The 22,814-nt window shown below is 43.7% G+C and overlaps 1 protein-coding gene across 4 annotated transcripts in view; it reads left to right on the top strand.

The window, feature by feature from the left end:
• The first annotated feature begins 7,769 nt into the window (after positions 1-7,769).
• The window catches only part of Arhgap44 (Rho GTPase activating protein 44), a 224,381-nt gene continuing 209,336 nt past the window's right edge, over positions 7,770-22,814 (top strand). For 3 of the 4 annotated variants that reach the window (XM_008855690.2, XM_008855691.3, XM_008855692.3), the window contains exon 1: positions 7,770-8,078. In XM_008855690.2, the coding sequence (XP_008853912.1) occupies positions 8,026-8,078 (53 nt within the window). In that variant the 5' untranslated portion in view covers positions 7,770-8,025. The remainder of the gene's footprint in view (positions 8,079-22,814) is intronic. The other variant, XM_008855693.2, reaches the window with a different exon arrangement.

Below are 22,814 nucleotides of genomic sequence, written 5' to 3'. Positions count from 1 at the left end.
GGATTGGAAGAATTAATATTGTGAAAATGACCATCCTACCAAGAGTCATATATAGATTCAATGCAATGCCAATCAAAATCCCCATGACATGTTTCACAGAAAAAATTTAAAATATCTTGGAATAAATCTGACCAAAGACACCAAAGAGCTCTACAATGAAAATTTTAAATCGTTAAAGAAAGAGATTGAGGAAAACACCAGGAGATGGTAGGACCTCCCGTGTTCATGGACTAGAAAAATTAATATTGTGAAAATGACCATCCAACCAAAAGCAATATATGTAGATTCAATGCAATCCCAATCAAAATACCTATGACATAATTCACAGAATTAGAAAAATCCATCCTTAAATTCATATGGCGTCACAAAAGGCCCCAGATATATCTAGCAACCCTGAGCACAAAGAGCAACACTGGGGGGATTACTACACCAGATCTCAAAGTATACTACAGAGCTATAGTCATAAAAACAGCATGGTACTGGCACAAAAACAGACACATAGATCAATGGAACATCGTTGAAGATACAAACCTCAGTACATGCAAATTGAGCCACTGGATATTTGACAAAGGTGCCAAGAACACACAGTAGAGGGAAGACAGCATCTTCAACAAATGGTGCTGGCAAAACTGGATCTCCACCTGTAGAAGAATGAAACTAGATCCTTATCTTTCACTTTGCACAAAAGTCAACTCCAACTGGATCAAAGACCTCAATGTGAAACTGGAAACCCTGAAACTATTAGAAGAAAATATTGGCAGTAACTTACAATATATAGGTGTAGGAAAGGATTTTATAAATTGGACAGCAGTTGCTCAGGAAACAAGGTCAGCAATCAACAAGTGGGACCTCATTAACTTAAAAGCTTCTGTACAGCAAAAGAAACAATCAAAAAAGTGAAGAGAAGACCCCACAGAATGGGAAAAAAAAATCTTCACTAGTGACACATCTGACAGAGGTTTAACATCCAGAATATATAAAGAACTCAAAAAACAAAGAATGGAGAAACTAAATGACCCAATTAAAAGATGGGCTAAAAATCTAAACAGAGAGTTCTCAAAGGAAGAAATAAAGATGGCTAAGAAACATCTCAAAAAGTGTTCAACATCGTTAGTAATTAGGGAAATGCAAATTAAAACTACCCTAAGTTATCCTCTTACTCCAATTAGAGTGGCTAGGATCAAGAGAACAAATGATACCAAATGCTGGTGAGGATGTGGATAAAGGGGAATGCTCATTCACTGCTGGTGCAATTGCAAACTCATGCAATCTCTACAGAAAACAGTGTGGAGAACTTTTGAAAAAATTAAAAATGAACCTACAATATGACCAATAGCTAAGAGTTAGAAGCAACGTGTACCACTCAACTCACGAGTGGTTAACAAAAATGTGGTATATTTACACAGTAGAGTTCTATTCAGCAGTAAAGAATGATAAAATAATGAAATTTTCAGGTAAATGGATGGATCTATAAACTGTTATACTAAGTGAAGTAACACAGACTTAGAAAAACAAACGACATATGTTTTCCCTCATATGTGGCTCCTAGCACCAAATCTTTTTAAATTCCAGGTCCTTTTAATAAGATGATGCTATACAGCAGTCCCTTCTGCATGAAATAAGTACCATCATCACGACTTCAGCTGAGCCTGATCGCTAAACATAGTTAAAATTGGGTTTGATGACAGTTGTGCTCATTCACTAAAGGAGGGCCAAGCAGTATCACTGGACCCTCACTGGAGTATCCAGCCACTTTTCCCAGCCAACTGTGTGTAATTTGACCTTCATAACACAGCCTCCTGGATTTGGGGAGGGTTAAAGTACACAATCTGTGGAAGGCTAGGAAGAGAAGGCATGACCCATGCTGGGTAAAGGTAATCCAGCGTGCAAAACCGCAGGTCATAGATACACTTCAGCAACCCCTCAATTGTCTTGGTAAGTAAGCTCAAGAAATTCATTGGTTCCCCGGTAAAACTTTAATGAAACATTAGCTTGACACCAGACCCTTAAAAGGAAATAAGCATTGCTTAGCATCCCCAGGAAAAGAAGTTTCATAATCAATGGAAAATTCATTTGTTAATGCTATTATGTCTCATAATTATTTAAAACAAAAAAAGAAAATGAGAATGTAAAAGATGTTAAAAAGATATGGGATTGGAGATATTTTCCAAAATAGAAAATATAAGAAAGGCTAAGCAAGTTATGAAGGTCTGTTTAGGTTTGGGTCTGTGTAGGTTTGTTATGATATATAAAGGATGAGACAAAAATCCTATACACATAATCTTAAAATTTCCAAGGTCATAGTTTAGTCAACTAGTTTAAGGAATAATATATATAGTCAAGGTTTATCTGAGAATATTTAGTTTTTTACCTAAGCCTTATTTATGTAGCACATGATAATTAAAAGTAGCAGACTGGTGGAACTAACCTTATTGGATGTTTAACAGCCATACTTTAAGGCCTATACTAATGTGGTCAGAAGGACTTAAAAGACAGTTTTTTGCCTTTTGCCCTCCAAGGTCGACCAAGTGCCAGGGAACTATGGAACATGTCTCAAAACGTCCTGTAACTGTGGTGAGTCACCTGTCCTCTTGTTCAGGGAGGACATGGAGCCCCCAAGAGATGGACTTGAACCAGTGTCCAGTTTACAAAGAGGAGGGTCAACTTGGAGGAAATATCTCATTCATGCTTCCAGACATGGTCAAACAGGACCTTTAACTTATCTTCACATAGATGGAACTGGTGAAAGAAAGGAGCCAGGAGTTCCTCCCAAGCCCCTGTGACCCCTGAGGAACACAAAAGGAAAGTATAACCAAAGAGTAAAGTGATCAGTATATTTCTTTAAGGGTTCAAGGGATTACACTTCCTAGACATTAGGCTTAAGTCTATATAAAAAGTTATTTAGACAATTATTTCTCATTGATGATTTTGTTTCTAACCAGAAAGTGCTGCTTAGACATAAGACTTCAAATCTTAGTCTCCCACGATGTAGTGCCCACCTGTAGCTAAGGGAGACAACTCGCTATTGTTCTAAAATGATGGCTAAATTTGTTTTTCCCCTATTTAGAAGGCTTTGAGAGGGAACCAACACTGATTCTAACCCCTCCAACAGGTGTCAAAGTGCCTGAAACAAATCCTGAACCCATCACTCTCAAGTCCAGCCTTGGCAGACAAAAGAAAAATGAGGATAAACCCAATAGAGATGCTTTTGGAAGCTTGCATCAAGAAATCCCATGGACTCTGATATGAACATTTGAAATTTTCCCTGTTCTGACTTTTTTTTCTGGTTCCCTGTGTAGAACTTGTAACGCTTTTACTTCTTGTAATTACTCTTGCCTTTACTTCTCCTTCACATCTCCTATTCACGATTCAAGCCCTTAGAGATACAAGTTATGCAATTTGGGAGTCTTTTAGATAGACCTACTGAAGGGGTACCCCAGTTGCCTCACCCTGCGTCCCTGTTCAGCATGGAAGAAGCCAGGGTGGTCTGTGTCCTGATTCCCTATTGGCAATTTGGGTAACCCCTTCAGAGGATGGCATGATAAGAATAGGAGGCAGGAATTGGCTAGGCAGGGTAAAAAGACCCCAAAGAAAAGTAGTCAGTTTCTTGGACTCATAATGTCCTCGGGCTTCTTAGCAACATACTCTGTTCCAAAGGCCAAAAATGTCAAAAGTATTTGGGAGCTTGTATCTAATCCCCAAAAGATTTTAGGATTACCTCTTCAGAGGGGGGAATGTTAGAGTAGCCAAAAGCCCTTTAAAAATACATAAATGGACCAAGAAAAAAAAAAGAAAAAGAAGAAAGTGATGGGGAGATATGGGAGGTTTTAGAAGGGGGGGAGTGGGCATGTATTGGCTTAAAACACCTTATATGCATGTATGAAATTCTCAATAAAGTTTTTGTAAATATTTAAAAAAGAATATCTAAGAAATCTGTGGGCTAGACAAATAGCTCAGGGTTAAGATCACTGCTTGCTCTTGCAGAGAACCAGGGTTCAGTTCCCAGCACCCACAAGGCAGCTAACAACTGTCTGTAACTCCAGTTCCATGGGATCTGATGCCAGCTTCTGGCCTCCATAGGCACTGTACCCAGATGGTGCATTTAAATACAAGCAGAAAAAAACCCTCATACACACAAAATACAAATAAAATATAATAGAAATCTAATTTTCTTTCTTCTTTCCTCCCACCTCTCCTGTTTCTGCTTCTCTTTCCTCTTGCAAGTGGAGTTTACTTTTTTTTTTTTACTTTTTATTTTTTATTATTTTTAGTTTATGTATATGAGTGTATTGCCTACATGTAGGTAAGTGCACCCGTGTCGTGCAATGCCTGTGGAGGACAGAAGAGGTCATAGGATCCCCTGGAACTGGAGTTACAGACAGTTGTCAGCTGCCATGCGGGTGCTGGTTTACTTTTAAGAATATTCTTCTAGGCTGCAGAAATTACATTTCAGACAATTCAGCCTTTGTTTCACACCCTGACTGCTAGTGCCTTCTGCTCATCTGTGATCATAGTAGCTTTCACATCCAGCTCTTTCAGGTAATTTTGTAGCCCCTCACGGAATGGCATACCCTCCCCTATAAAAAACAAAAACAAAGAAAACCCAAGTCGTTGAACATGGCTTTCCTGCAGGAACATCTATGGCTGTACAAGACTATGTGGAAGCACTTCCTGTACTTTCCCTGGACCTCTCACTGCTCTTGTGCTGTACAAGGTAGAGGATCTCTGTGAGTACGAGATTCCTCACTTTCACTCAGGAAGAGGACAACAGATTATTCACTGTTCCCAGATTCCTCAAAGGTATGTGAGAGGTTTGCTCCAGCCTATTGGACCCAACTCAAGTAGGAAACACAGGAAGAAGCAAGGCGCAAGCTCTTTCTCTGATATCTACTACAGACTCAGTGTCACAGTAACAATCCCAAACCTCTGGTGTAAAATAGCCAAGGTACCTTTTTCATTCTAGCTACATGGCTGGCACTCTACTCCACAGAAGCCCATAACTTATTCACTGTTGGCATTATGGCAGAATATTCTGTGGCTAGTTCTTGTCCATAGGAAATCACCTGACTGCTCTTGACCTCCGTGAGAGGGTAAAATAGAACCCCTCCTGTAGAGGCAGCAGTTTTTGGACAATGATAGAATCTATACATGTATCATCTACTTTTCTCTACACTTCATCTCCCCAGTCACCATCTTCAGCACCCTGCAGTCTGTGGGTTTTTTAGCCGAGGAGAATATTAAAGTCTTCATGATCTACATTAAAGCTTGTGTTCTTGAAGCCCAAACTCCGTTCTTTAAAAATTTGATTCTTTTACAAAAGTTTCTGAAGTCTGGTTTGAAAAATCAAAACAGTAGACTTGAAATCATTTTCTTTTTTTCTTTTCCCATGCTGTCATCCTTTCTCTGGGACAGAAATAGGAAATGCACTTAAGTTGTGACTAGGGTGACTGAGGAATTAAACTTTTTATTTTACTTAATTTAAATGTCAATCGTCATATGTGGCCAGGGGAAAGCAGTTCTAAATATGATGAGAAACAGTGGTAAAAGTCATATATAATGCCCTTACTGTCTCACAGTTACTTACACACATAGAACCATGCTGTATCCATGTGTTGGTTACTTTTCTGTGCTATGATGAAATACCCTGACCAAAGCCACTTAATAATTTTTATTTGAGCTCACAATTTGAAGGTGTAATCCATCTTAGCGAGGAAATCATGGTAGTAGGACCACAAAGCAGCTGGTCACCTGTGTCTTCAGTCAGGAAGACATAAACGCTTCTCAGCCCACTCTCTCTCTTTTATGCAGCCTGGGACCCCAGTCCATGCAATGATGTTGCCTACACTTAGAATGGGTCTTCCTACATGAATTAGCCTAGAAATTCTCTCACACACAGAGGTTTGTCTCCCTGGTGATTCTAGACCCTGTCAAGTTGGCAATCAATTTGACCATCACAGCCAGGTTTTTTAAAAATATTCAAAATCGAAATAATTAGTTTAAATAAACATAATATTGACATTATAGCCATATGTGTTCAGTTAAAAGCAACTGATGCCTTCACTTGTTAATTGGCTAGAACTCTTAACCTAATAAACAGAGGCTAAATTCACAGTTAATTAAAGATTTCATGTTCATTCAACCAAAACATGCCTCAAACCATCTTTTGTTCAGCTGGCCAGCAAGATACTTGGAGCCATATTTAGGACATCTTCCTACTATAATCAACATATGCAAAATAGCTTATGTCACAGATGTTCTTTTATATTTCAGTGTAAGCATTCTATCGAAATAGGGTTTTTCTCTATTAAGCTAACTTCATCATTATCTGAGGTAGGTAGCTATAATGATAGTGGAATCCCTGATACTTTCTATGTAATTTAATTTAACAAATTGCTCTCCTTGCCATCTGTCAGAAAGCAGTATTCTCTACTAGAGACAAGGAGACTAGAGATTAAAGAGGTTCAGCAGGTTCCCTAAAGCCATTTAATAGCTATTAGGATCTAATGGGAACTCATAGCTGTTTAACCCTAAGGTCTTATCATCCAACAACACAGCTCTTGCTTGATCCTCTATGTTGACACTCATAGGGATCAGCTGTGATTTCTTTATTTCTTTAAAACTTTTAATATTAATTTATTCAGTGTGTGTGTGTGTGTGTGTGTGTGTGTGTGTGTGTGTGTATGTGTGGTCAATGTGTGGGAGTTTTCTCCTTATACTATGTGAGCTCTGGGAATTAGGCTCAGGTCATCTGGCTTGGTGACAAACACCTTTACCCACTGAACCATCTCACTGACCCCTTCACCTGTCATTTTCTAAGGCAAGTGACACAACTTCCTGTGGTGGGTGCCAGTGGGTGGACCAACCAATGCCCCTTCATCTTCTGTTGGAGAAGAGAGGTGGGAATAGCCGTGAGACCAGAATCTAAGCATTTAAGAAAGCTGTCTCAGATTGGACCAGTAGTAGACCCTATGCCACTTATTCTATCCTTTTATGTCGGCTTCTGGTTGCCTGTTGGGTTTGGTAAAAATTAAGGATGACACTTCTGGGGGCATGATATGGCTAGTTTGAAATCTGCTGTCAATGCCTGTGCCCTAAGCTTAACCTTGCACCTCTACACGAATAAGGAGACCTTCTATAATTTGAGCATGGCTCGGTCTCCTGTGAATTCAGTACAGAAATGCCTCACATTCACTTAAGGTGCAATAGAAGGGGATGGAGAGATGGTTCAGAGGATAAGGGCTCATGCTGCTCTTGCGGTGGACCTAGGTTCAGTTCCCAAGACCCACACGGTGGTTCACAACCTCAGTTCCAGGGGATCTGACGCTCTCCTTTGGATTCCCAGGCATTGAATTACATTGGTGAGCTTACATACAAAACACTCATACACACATAAAATCAAAATTAATTTAAAAATTTTTAAAGTGAGACAGACACTCTGTCTTGTGTCCTTGGTTTCACTTTACTTTTCAAGCAGGAAAACATTTTCTTTATTAGAATCCTAAAGTGTAAAGGTCTTGGCGACTCTGCCTTCTCCCACCTCTGCACTATGCTGTCCTTGCAAACTTTGGACAGAGGAAAGGTGGGCGCGGGGTGGGAAACTACAGGTCCCAGCATGCACAGAGCTCTCCGCACAGGCGCACGGGGACAACCCGGCCCCGGGCCAGGCAGCCTGCGGAGACTCGGGTCCGCGCGCCGGGCTGGGGCTAGGGGCTGTAGCCCCGGCGGACGGGCGGACGAGCAGACGGGCGGTCGGGCTGACGGGCGGACGGCGAGGGCGGCCACGGGCGTGGCGGTGAGGGCGCCGCGGCGCGGGTGAGGAGGATGCGGCAGGAGGCGGCGCGGCGGGAGGAGGAGTAGGCGGAGGTGCCCTCGGGAGGCAGCGGCGCGCGGGCCAGGCGGCTCCCGAGGCTCCGCAGTGCCGCCGTCGCCCGGGAGGCTCGGTGCGGGAGCCATGTAACCCTGCGGTGGGCTCCGGGCTGCTCCGTCCTTCCCCAGCTCCCGGACTAGCGCGGCAGCGGGGCCACGATGAAGAAGCAGTTCAACCGCATGCGCCAGCTGGCCAACCAGACGGTGGGCAGGTAGGTCACCCGCTGGCCGCCCGGGGCCGGTGCGCGCCTGCGGGGCTGCATCTGCCGGGCGCAGGTGATGGAGCCTCCGGGCCTCCGGCTCCCGCGCCCCTCCCTCCTCCGCGCTCCTGGCGGGCACGACCTCTCCTCTCCCAACTTCGCGACCCCGATCCCCGCCCGCCAGTGCCCGGCTTTGGTTGCCTAGCGCGGAGGGTGACGCATCCTTCACCTGCGTCCCCGGCTGCCCCCTCACTTCGCCCTCCCTGCGTTTCCCTGGGACTCCCTTTTGCTCTGGCCGCGTATCTTCCTGGAAACAGGTGTTTGCGGTGCTCGTACAGGAGGATTCGGAACGGTTGGCTGTCTCCGGAGATTCCCTTCCTCTCCTGCGCCCAGTTCAGGGCTGCTTAGGGTCCTGGGGTAGTGTTGGGCCTGGTCGGCCTGCCCCTTCCGCCGTGTTTGTCTTCAGGGACTGTGCCTGTTCGAGATGCTGGATCACTTTCCTGGCCGGGTTTCTAAAGCGTTTGGAGGTGGGGCGAGGATGGCGGGGAGGGGCAAGGTGCTGGTGGCATGGCGCTGCTGTAGGCTTGGTCCCAAGACTGATTTTCAGAGGAGGGAGGGAGGCTGTAGAAAACGAGATAGGCAGAGGGCGCAGTCAGGTAGGGGATGGGACAGACTGAGCGACCCTCTGCCCCCATTTTCAGTCCAAATTAGCTAAGTCCCAGGAATCTGCCAGACGCAGCCTGCTCACATCCTGGTGAAAATGAGCTAGATCTGGGCCAGAGTCTCCAGGAGAGGCCCTGCGGGGTGCCAACATCTATTAAGGTTACGTAAGGATCCTGGTGGGTCTCTTCCAAAGCTAGTCGTTCTTGGAACACCCGGCTTGTTAGGTAGAAGGGATTTTTCGTGGAACCTCTGCGCCTGGGGAAGGATTTCCGTTGCTGGTGTGTCAAAGGAATTCAGGTGTGCAATTTAAAGCAATCAAGAGAGCAAAGAACCCAGGCTTGGGTGCAGTTCAAGTACAAGCTCAACACATGGAGTGCTCTCCACCAGGTCTGCTGAGAAACCAAATACCTTTGTTGGGTGGGAAGTGAAGCTTGAACTGGCACCTGGCAGGATGGGGGTGGGGACTTCCCTGGGGAATAGAGGACAGCTCAACTCCATCGAAGCATACTGCCCTAGTTACAGTGGGCATTTGAGGGCAGGGGATGTGGTGGCTTCTTAGGCTTCCAGGGACTCCAGATGGTTTCCAAGTAACAGCGTCTAAAATTGACTTGGATTCATTTCTCCTTCCCAAACACATGTGCTTTAACATGAGGGGGAATTTATGAATAGCAGAGTCAGATTAGCCCAGATTTTTGGCAGGGTATTACTGCAAATATAGCCTCACATGGACTGCCTTTGGCATGTTGGATGCTGGGATAGTGTTGTGCTGGGAGTGGACTGGATGGCTGTCAAGCTGACCACTCCACTGGCTTGGCTTCTGGATCACTCAGTGGTCTGGCATCGGTGATGGCATCAGACATCAGTGATCAGTAAGCCCCTGACCCTGGACATGGATTGCTGGTTTCTCTTGGTCTTGGGACTTTAGTTTGATGTGAGGATCTAAATGTCGGGAAGGGGTTCTTGCTGTCTTTAATGTCTTCATTCAGGACTTGCTTTTAAGTGGTGAGATTTGTGAGCCATGGACATAGGGCCCTATTTTTCACCTTCATTCATAGAGGAGATGAGAAAAGGCAAGGGCAAGTTGGAGTTCCAGGAAGGCAATCTTATGTATTGAAAGCACATTCTTAGAAGTACCAGGGGTGCATCTTGCTTGTCTGTTGGGATTCTGCTCAAGCTGCTGTGTGGATGACCAACCTGTGTAAAGTGAGAACCAATTGTATATATTTAGGCAAAATCCAGAGTGAACTGTTTAAAGCAAAAGTTAGATGGTGTTATTCTGCTGCTTAAACACTTCTAATGGTACCTCATTCTACTTAGTGTTCCGTCTTTCTAGGGACCTACAAAGCCACACCTGACTGGACCCCTCTGCCTCACCATGGTCATTTTGTTTTACCTTCTCCTCATCTCTGAGCTCCTGTTAGTTGGCCTTCCTCCCTTCAGATACATGAACCATTTTAGGGTTTTTTTTTTTGTTGGTTTCCAGTTTTTGCTCCCTGGCTGAGGATGTGGTCTTCTGAAATAGCTCTTCCTCCTCAGTCAGATCTTGGCTCAAAAGCACAGATAAACTGTACCTCCCCTCACGCTCTTGCCTGGCATCCTTTTCTTTTTGCACAGAATTCATCACAGTTTAAAGAGCTCTTATTTATTTATTTTTAATTTTTGCCTGTCTGCCTCCTATAGAATGTATTGATTGCCCTTGCATGCCCAAGGACATACAGCAGTGCCTGGTAGACAATTGGTGCTTGATCGATATTTATTGCCAAGATTAAAACAGTTTACTCCTGGTCCATGAGGGGAGTGGAAGGAGGAACATTTCCTTCTTCCTGCTGAGAATGTTGGGAGACGCAGTCCTATGTGTATGGGAGGAAAATAGTCAGAATATAAACTTGCATTTTAATATCTTAACTCAGAAGCAGCTCATAGGAGTGGAAGTTTGGACTGGAAGTGTGAAGTCATCAAGCACTTTGTAGAGTTACTTTAGCAATAAACTTGATTCTTAACCCTGTATGCTTTGGAAATACTTCCCTCTTTCTGGAAGAGAGGTGGGCTTGAGGATTGCCCTTCTCCATGGCTCCCCACCTAGCTCATCTTTGGTAAGTTCCCAGTTTCTGGGGTTATTCTGAATTAGAGACTGCCAGAGACTACCTGATGTCCCTTGAACAGTGCAAGGATTGTCCTCCTTAAATGTATTCTTGGGTTATGAGTGTTTTGCCTTGAAGGGGGCATATTCAAGTAGGAGAATTTCAGCAACTGGGGAAAGAGTTGATAAGGGCCCAGTTGGTAGAGTGCTTACCTAGCATGCATGATGCCTTGGGTTCTGTTTTCAGTACTGTATGGTGGCACGTGCATGTAATGCTAGCACTTAGGAGGTGGAAACAAGGGGATCACAAGTTCAGGGTCATCCTTGGCTACATAGTGAGTTCAAATCCAGCCTGAAATACATGAGACCCTGTCTCAAAATAAGTAAAAGTTTCATCTCTTCCGGGAAAAGTTCCATGTCTCCCTTGGACATCTTCTTTCGCACACACGTGCATCTTCTGCTTTGACCTTCCCTTATCTGTTCCTTCCCTTCCAGTCTACCTCTGGAACACACTCCTGGCCATCATGTGCCTACTGGTTAGAACCACCAGCCACCAAGTGGGACAGATTTGCTTGGGTGCTTAGCGATCTTGTGTTTAACTGTCTGCACATCAGTTTGCTTATTGGGAATACTGAGGGTTGCCCCATGGAGATGCAGGAATTGTGGGAAAAGCACCTAGCACAGTGTTCAGCACTAGGAAATGCTTAATGAATAGTAGTTTTGAGGATTTTGGGGCCAGGGTTCTAACTCTTACTGGGTTGTATGCAGTATAGCATACTTGCACTCAGTCACTTGGTGTAAGATGATTGGCAACCTACTGTGGGCCAGGTACTGGTATGCTGCAGGGACTATTGCAGTGCACAACAGAGTCCCCTCTCTTAGGACCTGCATTCTAAAGGCATGCTGCACTTACAGTGGTTCATTGTATTATAATTTTATTTATTTTTATTTTATGTATATGTGTTTTGTGTACAGGTATGTAAGTGTACCTATGTGTGCAATGCCCATGGAGGCCAAAAGAGGGTATCGGATCCCCTGGAACTGGAGTTAAGGATCATTGTTAGCCACCATGTGGATTCTGAGAATTGAACCCAGTTCCTCTACAAGAGCAGCCAGTGCTCTTAACTGCTGAGCTATTTCTTCAGCCCCGTACTGTAATTTTTAACTTTTGTCATTTATCTTCCCCACTTTACTTTAAACTTCTTGTGGAGCAGAGACAACCGGTGTGTAGAAAGTTCTCTGAAATTCTTTGTCAACTAGATGTATAAAGGGATCAGGGAAGGTAGTTGAGATCAGGAGAGTTCCTGCTGCTGCTGCTTTCATTCTGTGATGGAAGTGGGAGCCTAGAGGAGTGGGGAGCAGCTCCTGCTGCTCTGTGGGACTCTGGAGAGAGCTTAGTTCATGCTGCAACATGGCACCATTTTATTCTCTTTTTTTTTTGTAACCTTCAGTAGGGTCTAGTGGCTGCTGGGGTGACACCTATCCTGAGGAGACAGTGTTTTTCTTGGAAAGGATATCTGGTTTGTGTTGAGTGAAACAAAGCACTGAGCTGAAACTTAAGCACCCAAGAGACCTGCAGAGTGAAAGGGAAAATTCAGGAAGTAAAATTGGCCTGTGCTGAGGCCTTTTTTTCAGTTTGTACATTGGGAGTTCAGTTAGCCTCACCTTAGAGAGCTGCAATAAGGGCTGAAGGGAACCTGACTTGGGGAGGGTTCACCAAATGAGCTATGGGGTTCCGGTCATTTTCCTTTAAGGCTTACCCATCAGTCTTCTGAAAACATTAGCCTTCTACATACACAGGGTCTTAGAAATGGATTCTAATAGCTACTGTTCAGTAGCTTTGCATGGGGTGTGTGTGTGCTTGTAGAAAAGTGGATGAAGTTCAAGAGTAGACAAGTAGCGATGGATGATGGTCTTGTAAGAGGGAGTCAGGCTGTTTGGGTTGCATTGGATTGTGTGTGTTTAGAGGTGGTAAGTTGGGGGTGAGGGGCAAGTTTTGTCTTCAGAGCTTTGCTTTCCATCCTTTGACTGCTCAGTGTGCAAGACAGAATGGAAGAGGCTTGCTTTCTCATGCAGCCTTGCCAGACATCACCGCCACAGCCCAGCCTGCCCAAATCGGCTGCAGGGATCCAGACATCAGCCAGTAGCCCCCAGCTGGATGTGAAACCTCCACAAGATATAGCATGGCCGGCATTTCTCTTTTGGCCAAAGCCACTGAGAACCTTTTTCTTGAAGGTTCCTTTGAGCCACTGCCTGCCCTTTAGTGGGCCTCCTGAAAACCATCCCCCAATCAATAGGACCAAAGAAAGTCAGAGCCAGTCCAGATTAGTCATCCACCTGCTTTGTTGCCTCCCTGCTATTTTGCTGGCTGTGATTTGAACTTCTCAGACCAATATAAGCCTACAGCCACTTCCCTATGAGCCCAGCAGGGCTGCCCAGACTGTCCCTCAGAGTTCTTCAGTAGAGTCCCTGGGTAAGAGCCCAGGCCACGCCTCCTTCCCAAGGTGTGACTATGGCACAATGTACTGACCCTCTGAGGACAGACTGGCAGAGGAAGAAGAATGATCTTTGCTTCTGGTCCTCAAAGCCCTTTGTTTTGCAGGCTTGTCAGTCCACCTGCTGCTGCTGATCCCTGTAGTCAGCAGGATTTTACAGGATCCTCTCAGCCCAAACCTGCAAGTCACTGTGAGGAAGCCATTCTCTTGAATAGCAATTAATCATCTCCCCTCCCATTTTTCTCCCTCAAAGGAATCCATCAACATTGATTGGTAATTTTTTTTTTAAATAATGGGTGATAAGAACCATTGTTTCTTGTCTCTGTTTAAAGAAAGTAAATTAGTAGCCATGTGAATAAACAGTAATTTGTAGTTATTTGTTTTAGAGCGTGCTGTAATCATCTCTTTTATTAGTAGTCAAGAGCAGATTATTTCAAATGCTGTTTCTGCAATGACAGTAAATAGTGAAATGATGTTTTGGCTTGCACTGAAGCACTCACTCATAGCTCAGAGGCAGGTTCAGGGAGAGAGTAAGAGGATTCTAGTTCCCCTGGACCCCACTTGCCTTAGGGAAGCTCTGACGGTCTAGCAATTTGAACTCTCCTTTCTATCCAGGAAGCAGATGTTTTTGCTTTCGTTTTCCAACGTGAGGGTGTATTTTTAGAATAAATGTTTATTTTCCCACAGAATTCAATTTACGTTTTTTAAAAGCATTCTTTTTGGTTGCATAAGTAATATTTGTTTATCATAAAGAAATTACAGATTCCTGGATGAGTTAAAAAAAGGGAGAAACTCACTAGGAATCTCTACCTGGAGCCAGTTATACTTCAGATTCAGTCTTCTTGTGTGTGTCTGCAGTCACTGAGAGGTGAGGCCATTAGGTGATTTCCTTGGGTTTGTGAGCTTCCTGGAATATACTTAAATTAAGATTGTTGTGATGCCAATGCTGATAGAATCCAATGGGACCACCATTGTATGTGCAGTCTCTGGTTGATTGAAACATCATCATGAGGCATGTGACTGTATAGTCTATAAAAAGTATAGTAACCGTCCTGTGTATGCTCTTGTACCCATCTCTTCTCCTTTCATGCTGTGTCTTGAATATGAGCCCATATCTGTAACTATATATTGATGGCATAATGTTCCAGACTATTGTAGTTCGCTATACTTAATTGGTTTCTTTTTGCTGGTAATTTAGCGTGCATTTCTTACCTGTTGACTTCTCTTAGATGAAGTTCTAGAAGAGAGCTTGTTGGGTCAGAGAGCACCTGAGATTTTAAAGCTATGTGGATGTATATATTTTCAACACACACTCAGACGCACATTGCTTTTCCATCATTGGTAGACTTGTCAATCTCCCCAACTCTGTCAGCAACCAATACTACTTTTTAAACATATATGGTGGAAACCTTTATGCCTTTGATTTTTAGTTAGGCTGAACTTTTTTCCCCTGGCATTATTGATTTTTCTGAATTGCCTATATTAAAACTTTTTTTGGGGGGGTCTTTTTGAGACAGGGTTTCCCTGTAGTCCCTGCAGCCCTGGAACTCTGTGTAGACCAGACTGGCCTCAGTCTCACAGAGCTGTCTGCCTCTGCCTCCCAAGTGCTGGGATTAAAAATGTTCACCACCACACCCAGCTTAAATTTTATTTTTATTTCATGTGTATGAGTGTTTTGCAGGCATGTATGTAAGTGCACCATGTGTGTGAAATGCCTGCAGAAGCCAGAAGAGGGCATCTCTGCAATGACAGTAAATAGTGAAATGATTCATTGACTCTGCACTGAGGCACTCGCACGGCATGTAGCTCAGAGGGTAGGTTCAAGGGGAGAGTGACAGGATCTGGGTTTCCCTCTGGCTAGGGACCTAGACCCCACTTGCTGCCTTAGGGAAGCTGTAGTAGTGTAGCAATTGGAAGCTCTCCTGGAACTGGAGTTAAGGATGGTTGTTAGCTGCCATGTGGGTATTGGAAACTGAACCCTGGTCATCTGCAAGAGCAGCTAGTGCTCTTAACCACTGAGCCATCTCTCCAGCCCCCTTGCATTTGTTTTTTCCTTAATTTTCTAACTTATGTTCATAACTTCTCTTGATTTTTTTTTAGGTAATTTCTAGTATCTTATTGTGTATTTGCATAGATGGATGCTGTATACATTTCCCTGTGGGATGCTGTTTTCTTTTAGATTTTGGTTTAGGTCTTTCTTTTCCATATGGAAATCTAATATTTGCGAGCTTGGATCTGTTAATTTATGGTGTATGTCTCAGCATTGTGTTAAGAAACCCTTCCTCAGTCCCAGATTACAGAAGCACGCAGACATTTTGAGCACTGTCTGAGGTTTTCATTTTACCACCCAATCTGTAACTCGTGTCATTCATCCTGGTGCATGACATGAGTTAGATGTCATGCTTCATTTTCCTGTTCTTTTTTATTTCTAAATTAGTTACCCTACTATTAAATTGACAATGTAATTCATATGTGCTATGTTGAAATACCATTATTATATACTAAAGGATTGTGTCTTGTATCTATTTGAGGATTTCTGGTTTGCTCCCTGTGCCTGCCTGCTTTATCAGTTCTGGTGGGAAGTTGAGGTAGGCCCTGCTGGTGACAGATTAATCCTCCTTATGAGGCCCTAGAGTTATGTGTGGGAGTGGAGGCGCCAAACTGGACCCCACGCCCAGCTTCAGTGAGGGCTGCTGGTGGCCTGGTGTTCAGAACTCTCAACCTTTGCCTGGGAGTCTTCCTGTCCTACCTATAGATGGATAGCTCCTTCCTGGAAGGAAATTACCCTGTGTTCTTGGTTGTACTCATTTGCTTATTGTCTTTCAGTATTGTTGTTGTTGTTGTTATTATTGTTATTATTCGTTTGGTCTTTCTGAGACAGGGTCTCCCTGCAGCTGCAGCTGGCCCGGAACTTGCTGTGTAGACCGGGCTGGCCTTGATTTCACAGAGACCATCTGCCTCTGCCTCCCGAGTGCTGAGACTAAAGGTGTGCACCACCATGCCTGGTGTCTTTCAGTATTTTTTAAAATGCATGTATTAAGGTGGAGAAATTGGGGTCTGGAGAGATGACTCAGCAGTTAAGAACACTGACTGCTCTTGCAGAAGTCTCAGGCTGGAATCCCAGCACCCACATGGCGGCTAACAACTGTCTGTAACTCCAATTCCAGGGGATCTGATACCCTCTTCTGACTTCTGTGGTCACTGTACAACATGGGTGCTCTTACGTACATGCAGGCAATACACTCATACGTATATAATAATAATAAAATAATAAAAAATAATAAAATACTTTCTTAGAAAAGATGGACATCTTTGCCATCTTTGCCATATTGAGTCTTATGAGAGTGTTTCATTAGGGAACAAGATGCGTTTATTCAGATCTGTTTATGGCACACCTTTAGTCCCAACACATATTTTTAAAAAGTAGTATCAGTTGCCATTATTAAGCCAATAAGCAGCGTTCCTCAGTGGTCTCTATTTTAGTTCCTGCCTTCAGGTTCTTGCCTTGAGTTTCTACCCTGACTACCCTCAGTGATGGATTGTGACCTGGGAGTTGTAAAATAAAATAAACCCTTTTCTTTCCAAGCTGGTTTTGGACAGTTTTTTATCACAGCAACAGAACGCAAATTAGAACGGTTACTGACTTCAATACAAATGCACGATGGTTGGTTTGAGAGATTTTTTGACATGCACTTATTTATCTGTGAGTGTATGTATAGGTGCACATCTAGAGATCAGAGGACAACTTGTAGGACTGTGGTCCCTTCTTCTACCATGTCAGTTCCAGGGATCAAACTCAGGTTGCCAGGCTTGGTAGCAAGCACTTTTACCTGTTGAGCCATCTCTCCAGCCCTTGAGAGACTTAAAAAAAATTTACATTATTTTACATAGAGTTTCTTTGATACTGAAGTTAAATTTGATTTGTTATTGTGGCCTTTACTGATAATTATTATGTTTTCTCAATATTAATATTTACTCCATTGCTTATCATAAATGCTTACTGAGCACATTGCGTTTTAGACATTGTTCTGTGTACTGGGGATAAATCAGTGATGGAATCCCACCCACAAGCGCCATATGTTTTGAGTGCTTGATCCTCCATAGATTCTTTAACAGTAAACTCCCCATGCCATCCTACAGTCAGTCCTGACTATGGTTTGTTAATTATTTCTATATGGATGGCTAGGTTTAATTCATTGTTTTATATGTGATTTTGGCATCTAATACTCATAAGCAAAAGTATTTGCAGTTTTGCCCTGCCTGTCACATTTTGTAATGGTGTAAAAATGAATTGTCTAATGCCCTTTTGCTGAAGAATGGCAAAATGAGGGTTTCCTCATTTTTGAAGCTTGGTGATAATTTTCCAAAGACTTTTGTTTTTTGGATATAGTTCTTTGACAGACTTCCAAATTTTTCAATTGCCCATTGAAAAATGGTTTTTCTTGAGTCATTTGAATAATACATTTTGTAAAAAAGCATTCATTTTATTATGATTTTGGTGTTACAGTAAGGTTTGATAGACCTTCTCTACATGAGAATTGGACTTCCAAGATCATTCCTAACTTAGATTTCTCTTTTTCCCCCTTGACTAGCCTTGCCCCTCTCTCCCCACCCCCAAATCAGCACTTAGGTCTAATCTATTCTCATTTGAATTTCTTTCTCACTAACTCTTAATCAGCAGACTTTTTAATAGTAACTTCTGTTTTGTTTTTTTAAAAAAATTTGATTGCATTTTTGTGCATTTCATACAATGCATCTTAATCACATTTAGACCCCCTTCCCTATCTGTACCGCCAGTAGCCCCCCCACCAGATTTTATGTATTCTGTTATATATATTAAAGCCTATTGAATGAAATTTGTGTCCCCCAATGTCCCACTGTGTAAGTTTATCCACTGAAGCCTGGTCAACCTATCCAGTTCAGAAGTCTTAAAGAAGACTAACACTCTTTCACCCAGCAATGATCATTTCCCAATAGTTCCTCAGCTAAGGTTGAGGCTTTCTGACCCATTTTCCTAGTTTTATGCTAGGTTTTTGTCTGGTTTAAGTTTGCATGAGTCTTGTGCATGTTGTCACCATTACCGTAAGTTCCTATGAGCAAGTTCCCAGCCACCTGGAAAACTCTTGTTTTCTTGTGATCATCCACCACCCCTGGCTCTTGTAGTCTTTCCAACCTTTCTTCTGCAATGGTCCCTGAGCTTTGGGCGTGTGAGGTTTAATATAGGAGTCCTGTCCAGTGACATGCACTCTGAAGTCTCTTCCCTACATTTTGGCTAGTTATGGCTTTCTGCATTAAGTACTATCTGTTGCATGAGGAGAGCGTTGAGGGATTCCCTAATATTCTCTCTACCCCTGTTCTACTGTGTTCTCTGAGCTTTAAGGATAGAGGTTGCATTGTAGATGTATCTGTTAGGGCTGGGCACCTCATAGATACTTACTCTCTGAGTTTGACCGGTTATGGAACTCTGCAATAGTCTCCCATCTGTTGCAAAAAGAAGCTTCTTTGATGAGTGGTGTGTACTTGTCTGCAAACATAAGGATACGTATTTAGCATACAGTAAGAAATTACATTTGTCTAGGGATGAGGCATTCTGGGGTTTTGTCTAAGATCTATGACCTCTTCAGCTATGTGTATTGGCTATGTTTACGGTATCACACATGAGTTCTTTCTGATTGAATGGACCTTAAGTCTAATTAGATAGCTATTGATTATCTCCAAGTTAAAAGTGCCACTACTGCCTCAGTAAAGATAGTGTGCTGTGTCCGTCATTGTTGTGGTTATTAGGCTTTATCTCTGGGTTGGACCACTGCTTGGTTTTCTCCCTTAACAGATTACATAGTATCCTCTGATAACTATGAGAGCTGGTCTTCAGGGAGGAGGCTTCCAGGTCAGTTCCATCTCCATTGCTCCAAGTTCTGTGCCTGAAGTATATCTTGTCTTCAGCAATAGGGTCTTATCTTCAAGTTCTGAGAGGCAGTCAAGGGTAGTGGCAATAGCCTGTGTTATTTTGGGAGTCTCTGAACTACCCTGACTTCTGTTTTCTTAGTGTTCAGGTTCCCTCCTGATTTCTTCAGGTTTATTTTGTCCTGCTTTGCATCTTCGGTCTCCCATATGGTTTGTGAGGATAGGTCAGGCACTGCTATGGGAATGCATGGATGTAATGTCTCATGTCTTCATTTTGGACTCATGCAAAATGGGCCGAGTTGGGGGGTGGTGCTGCCCAAGTGCAGCTCTCCTCCATGAGGGATCTGGGAATCTAGTCTGACTCCACACCCCTGCTTCTTCCTTCAGTACTGCTGGAGGTGAAGAGAGAATGGGGAAGTGGCATAATGACATTTATTGGCATTTTGGCCCTTCAGTCTTTGGCTTGGAATTTGAAAAGGTCGCTGTGTTCATATTTCATTGGTTGGAACTAGGCACAGAGTTCCCATAGATGTGACTGGACCTAGGGCTTCTCCACCCTGCTGAATCAGAGCTGTCATTCCTTCTGCGTACCTGTTCCTCAGTCTGCACTGCCTCCCTTGTGCCATTGCTTTCTCCATCACAGAGGGTGGCTGTGGGCCTCATGGTCCTCCACAGGAACTAGTCAGAGTTGTTCCAGGGAAGCAACACTAGGAAAACAAGCTTTCTCTTGCTCTTACTACCTCTGTGCTGTGTGGCTGTAGGCATTCACCACCATGGGCAGCTTCAACATTAGTTCTTGACATGTATGTTTTTAATTACTGTTTTTACAATGGGGAGAAGAATGATGAAGAGAACAGAAATTCTCTTTTTGCCATAGTCACATGATATCTACTTTATGGGATTATTGCTGGGGTTAAATAAGATTTTGTATATATATATATAATCTTCAGGCTAACTCCCGATTAGAATAAGCACTCAGTGAGTTAAAGTTATTACCACAATTCCCTGCTGTGCTGAGTCTCTCTGATACAGGCATTTACTTTGACCTTACTTATAATCCTGAGTACTTGAAAATTGCAACTTGAAATTGATGTCCGTTTGTCTTCTTTTCGCAAATCAAGCCCAGTTTTCCTGTGTTTAGCTGTTAGTAATGGTAATTGTGTCTCCCATTTGATATCTGTGTGTCTAAGACACATCATGTCACACTGGCTGTTGTAGGTTTAGCTCTCTAGCAAACCCTGCCAGATCCCAGAGGCTCACAGCACTGGCCAGTAGAGTGAGGGCAGCCCATCCAGCCCCAGGCTGCCCAGGATTCTATTTCACACTTGTTCTGTGATGGCAGAGCATGGCATGGGTGTGTGTGGTGGTGAGTCACACTCTGGCTCCCACTGTTTCTTTTGGAAGTGACATGAGCCACTTTTGACATTTCATTGGCCACAGCAAGTCAGGTGGCCACACCACACTCCAAGTGTGCCCAGGAAAGCCGGTCCTGCCACAGGCATGGAGGAGAGCCGCCAGAGCCGCATGTGTGGCACCTCTCGCAATAGCTGGGTATGGACTTTGTGGGGATTGTTTTTATTGCAGCGTCCTCTGAATTGAGTGCTCTTTATAGTCTTGTTTTGTAGATGGGGACATGCGGGTGGAATTCCTCAGAAGATCCAGCCTGGGACTGAGCTCCTCCTGCTCTGTGTTCAGCCATCTCTTTCTTTGTAGCCATAGGGTCCCTCATCACTGAAGTCTAGGTAGTTTTAGAAATGCTAATTAACTGCTTCTGGCTTAAATAAAAATGAAAACATCATATTCATTTAAGATAATGGAGTATCTTATATGTCACATTAACCACAAAGAGAAAATGAAATTTCTGTCAATAGAATATTCTTCCGTTTGTTTATTTCTTATTGCAGATGCAGCAGAAAGGGTAAGAGAGTGCCCGTTGAAGGTTCTTTTCCTGTGTTTAAAGAGGGAAGTTTGTATAGATGCAAAAGCCTCTATAGCCCCTTCCCCAACATAGGAGCTAAACAGCAACCTAAAAACTGTCAGAGAGGGACACATCACATGGACAGAGCTTCTTTCTTGGGAGTCCCATGTTCACTGTTGCCTCCCTAGTCAGTGTGTGTGCCTGTGCACTCTGTTGTCACAGTACTTTCTGTGAAGTGTGCCCATGACAACGCTTGTGCAGTAGTTGACAGACCCCCCTGTCAGGTTCTTGCAATCATGTGAGGAGCAGATTCTGGCATTTCCCCTATTTTCTTCACCAGTCCTGGGGCACAGGAGCTGCTGCTGTGGCTGCTGCTTGCACAGCTGGTGAGAGAGGATGCTGGGATTGGCTGGCCCAGCAGCACCATGCCCCTTGTTGCCATGTGTTAAAGACTGCAGTGGAGGAGAAGAAGAGAATGCCTAAGATTACTGGAATGAGAAAGGAAGTTCTATTCTGACATAGATATAGCTAATTTAGTATTTTCCTAACATTAAGAAAGCTGTGCATGGTGGCATATGCCTTTAATCCCAGCACTTGGAGGGAGAGGCAGGCGGATTTATTTTGATATATCACAGTGAAAGATTTATCGTCCTCTTTTTTTTTTTTTTTTTTTTTTTAAAAAAAAAAAAAAAAAAAAAAAAAAAAAAAAAAAAAAAGTGAAGATGTGGAGAAATGTTTTGGATGAGGAAACAAGATTCAGTAGTGTATGGAGGGTACTAAAACAAACTGCATAGAAAAGACTAGAAGGAAATCAGAAGAGACAAGAAGGTTAGCCTGCAGGCTCAGGACCAGGTGATTTCTGCTGCTTGCACTTTTGCTTCCAGATTCTGTCAAGTGAACATGCATTTTATTATGAAACAGAAAAAAGAAGCCTCCCAGGACTCAAAGGGAGCAAGTGTTGTCATAATTTCTTATAATAATATTTTATCTTTGGGGGCCATTTATAGATACATGCAGACATGTCTGCAGCTCTTCTGAGTCTTGGTTTAAAACACAGAATATCATTGCCCTCCCATATCCCCTGCCCATCTCTCCTCCTAGCCTGGGTCCTGTTCCATTCCTTGTCTTGGTGCCCCAGACACCAGCGGAACCACCATAGCTTCCTGATCCTTGTATCCAGACCAACCCAGTTCCTTCTCGCACTCCCCAGGAGCCCTCTGGGCCTGGTCCCATCCTCACCTCCCTCTGCTTCCTTGGTCTGCAGGCCCACCAGCCTCTTTCCTGGACCCTGGGTGGGTGGGGGGGCTGACTTCTCAGCCCGGGGCCACCACTGTTTCCTGATCCCTTGCATCCAGACGGACCCAGTTCCTTCTCGAGGTCCCCAGGAGCCCTCTGGGCCTGGGCCTGCCCTCATCTCCCTCTACTTTCTTGGGCTTCATGGCCCACCAGCCTCTTTCCTGGACGCCGGGGCTGACCATTTGGCTTCCTGATCCTTTGCATCCAGACCAAACCAGTTCCTCAGTGCAGTCGCCAGGAGCCCTTGGGGCCTCTTCCCGCCCCATCTCCCTTTGCATCTCTGAGTGTCATGGCCACCAGCTGCCCAAGACCAGCATTTTTTCCTGGGCCCTGCTCCCAGGCCAGTCCAACCCCCAAATTCCTGAGGCCAAAATATTTCCTGGAGGGATTCA

This window comes from Nannospalax galili, unplaced genomic scaffold, assembly GCF_000622305.1.
Source record: "Nannospalax galili isolate Female #2095 unplaced genomic scaffold, S.galili_v1.0 scaffold146, whole genome shotgun sequence".
NCBI classification, from domain to species: domain Eukaryota; kingdom Metazoa; phylum Chordata; class Mammalia; order Rodentia; family Spalacidae; genus Nannospalax; species Nannospalax galili.
The sequence above is the reverse complement of the archived record's forward strand: the minus strand, read 5'-3'. Positions and strand labels throughout refer to the sequence as shown.